The 1,967-nt window shown below is 58.7% G+C and overlaps 1 protein-coding gene across 1 annotated transcript; it reads left to right on the top strand.

Annotated features, from left to right (window-relative positions):
• Positions 1-33: 33 nt before the first annotated feature.
• On the top strand, positions 34-727 carry LOC103249293 (phospholipid phosphatase 2-like; the record flags this gene model as incomplete). Its single annotated transcript, XM_008047936.2, has 2 exons — positions 34-203; positions 391-727. Coding segments are annotated over exons 1-2 (373 nt in total), but the record flags the coding sequence as incomplete, so codon positions are not given.
• Between the last annotated feature and the right edge of the window lie 1,240 nt (positions 728-1,967).

The following is a 1,967-nucleotide window of genomic DNA, read 5'->3' as shown; positions in this document are numbered from 1 at the left end:
GGCCAGCTGGGGGAGACCCACACAGGCTCCCGGGCCTCTGCCCCCGCCCAGCCTCTCTGCCCTTCGCCATCCTGACGCTGGCGAATGCCCCCTACAAGCGGGGCTTCTACTGCCGAGATGACTCCATCCGCTACCCCTACCGTCCAGACACCATCACCCATGGGCTCATGGCCGGCGTCACCATCACGGCCACCGTCATCCTTGTAAGGCGGGAGGGGCTGGGGGGGAGGGGGTGGGCGCAGCCCTGCCCTGGAGATCTGCAGGCCATCTGGGACACAGCTCACCTGGGCAGTACTGGCCTGTGGGGAGTGGGGCCCTCTGGGGTGCCGGGCGTCCCAGCAGCCTCGCGGAGAGGCCGACCAAGAGCCCCCGCTCCTCGTCACCTTCCAGGTCTCGGCGGGGGAGGCCTACCTGGTGTACACCGACCGCCTGTACTCCCGCTCCGACTTCAACAACTACGTGGCTGCCGTGTACAAGGTGCTGGGGACCTTCCTCTTCGGGGCCGCCGTGAGTCAGTCGCTGACAGACCTGGCCAAGTACACGATTGGCCGGCTGCGGCCCAACTTCCTGGCCGTCTGTGACCCCGACTGGCGCAGGGTCAACTGTTCCCTCTACGTGCAGCTGGAGAAGGTGTGCAGGGGAAACCCTGCCGACGTCACCGAGGCCAGGTGGGTGGGGACGGGCGGCCTTGGCCCTGGGGGCTGCCGGGGCAGCCTGAGCCAGCCACGTGCCCACTGGGGGAGGGGGGCAGAGGCGGAGAAGCGGAAGGGTGGAGCACGAGGAGGCACGTGGCCAGGCCGGAGCCAGGCCCGAGGGCCTGTGGGTCCTGCAGACACTGCCCGGGCGGGGTGGGCTGCCCCCTGGATTTCGCCCTCTTGCTTCTGCTCCGCCTTCTCGCTGTATCTCCGGAGGGACCCTCACGCTGTGTGTGGAGGGGACGCCCATCCTCTTGGCACAGTTGAGATGAAATTAACCGGGCACAAAACTCACGGTTTTGTCCATTTTAGTGTGCACTAAAATTTTCAGTACTTTCACAGTGTTGTGCACCTAGCTTCTCTCTCTCTTTCCAAAATGTTCTCGTCGTACCAAGAAGAAACCCACGTCCCATTTACCTGCCACCCCCTCCCCAGCCCCTGGCTAGCCCCGTGTCTGTGGATTTGCCTATGCTGGATGTTTCGTATAAACGAAGAAATATGTGGCCTTCTGTGTCTGACTGTTTTTTTTTTGAGTCAGTCTCATTCTGTCGCCCAGACTGGAGCGCAGTGGCATGCTCACGGCCACCCCAGCATCGACCTGCTGGGCTCTGGCGATTCTTCCTCTTCAGCCTTACAAGTAGCCGGAACTACAGGTGCGCGCTACCATGCCTATCTAGTTTTTGGTTTTATCATAGAGACGAGATCTCACCAAGTTGCCCGGGCGGGTCTAGAATCCGCGGGCTCAGGTCATCCACTTGCCTCGGCCTCCCAAAGTGCTGGGATAGCAGGCTGAGCCACCGAGCCCGGCCAACGTAGGTTTTAATTGCTGCTTCCTACGGTTGTTTTTCTGAGCACCGTCTAAGAAAGCACAGGAATTACAAATCAAAAACACACGAAGGCTGGCTTTTATATCTTCTTTTCTTTCTGTAGGTTAGGGTTACTGTCTACTGCCCTCTTTCTCCCTGCTAGACTCCTCTGGGCGTTTCTTGGAGGACAGGGGTGCTAGCAATCAGTTATCTCGGTTTTTGTTTATCTGGGAATGTCTTAATTGCACTTTCATCTTCAGAGGATAGTTTTGCCAGGGAGAGAATTACTTGTTGGCAGGTTTTGTGTGTGTGTGTGTGTGTGTATGTGTGTCTTGTTTTTCTTTCAGCACTTTGAATGTGCCCTCTCACTGCCTTCTGGCCTCCATGGCTTCTGATAAGAAATTATTGGCTGGGCCCGGCACAGTGGCTCACGCCTATAATCCCAGGCCAAGGTGAGAGGATGGTC

Source organism: Carlito syrichta, unplaced genomic scaffold (assembly GCF_000164805.1).
Source record: "Carlito syrichta isolate Samal-C Ts95f unplaced genomic scaffold, Tarsius_syrichta-2.0.1 Scaffold118265, whole genome shotgun sequence".
NCBI classification, from domain to species: Eukaryota; Metazoa; Chordata; class Mammalia; order Primates; family Tarsiidae; genus Carlito; species Carlito syrichta.
This window is presented reverse-complemented; position numbering and strand designations above follow the sequence as displayed.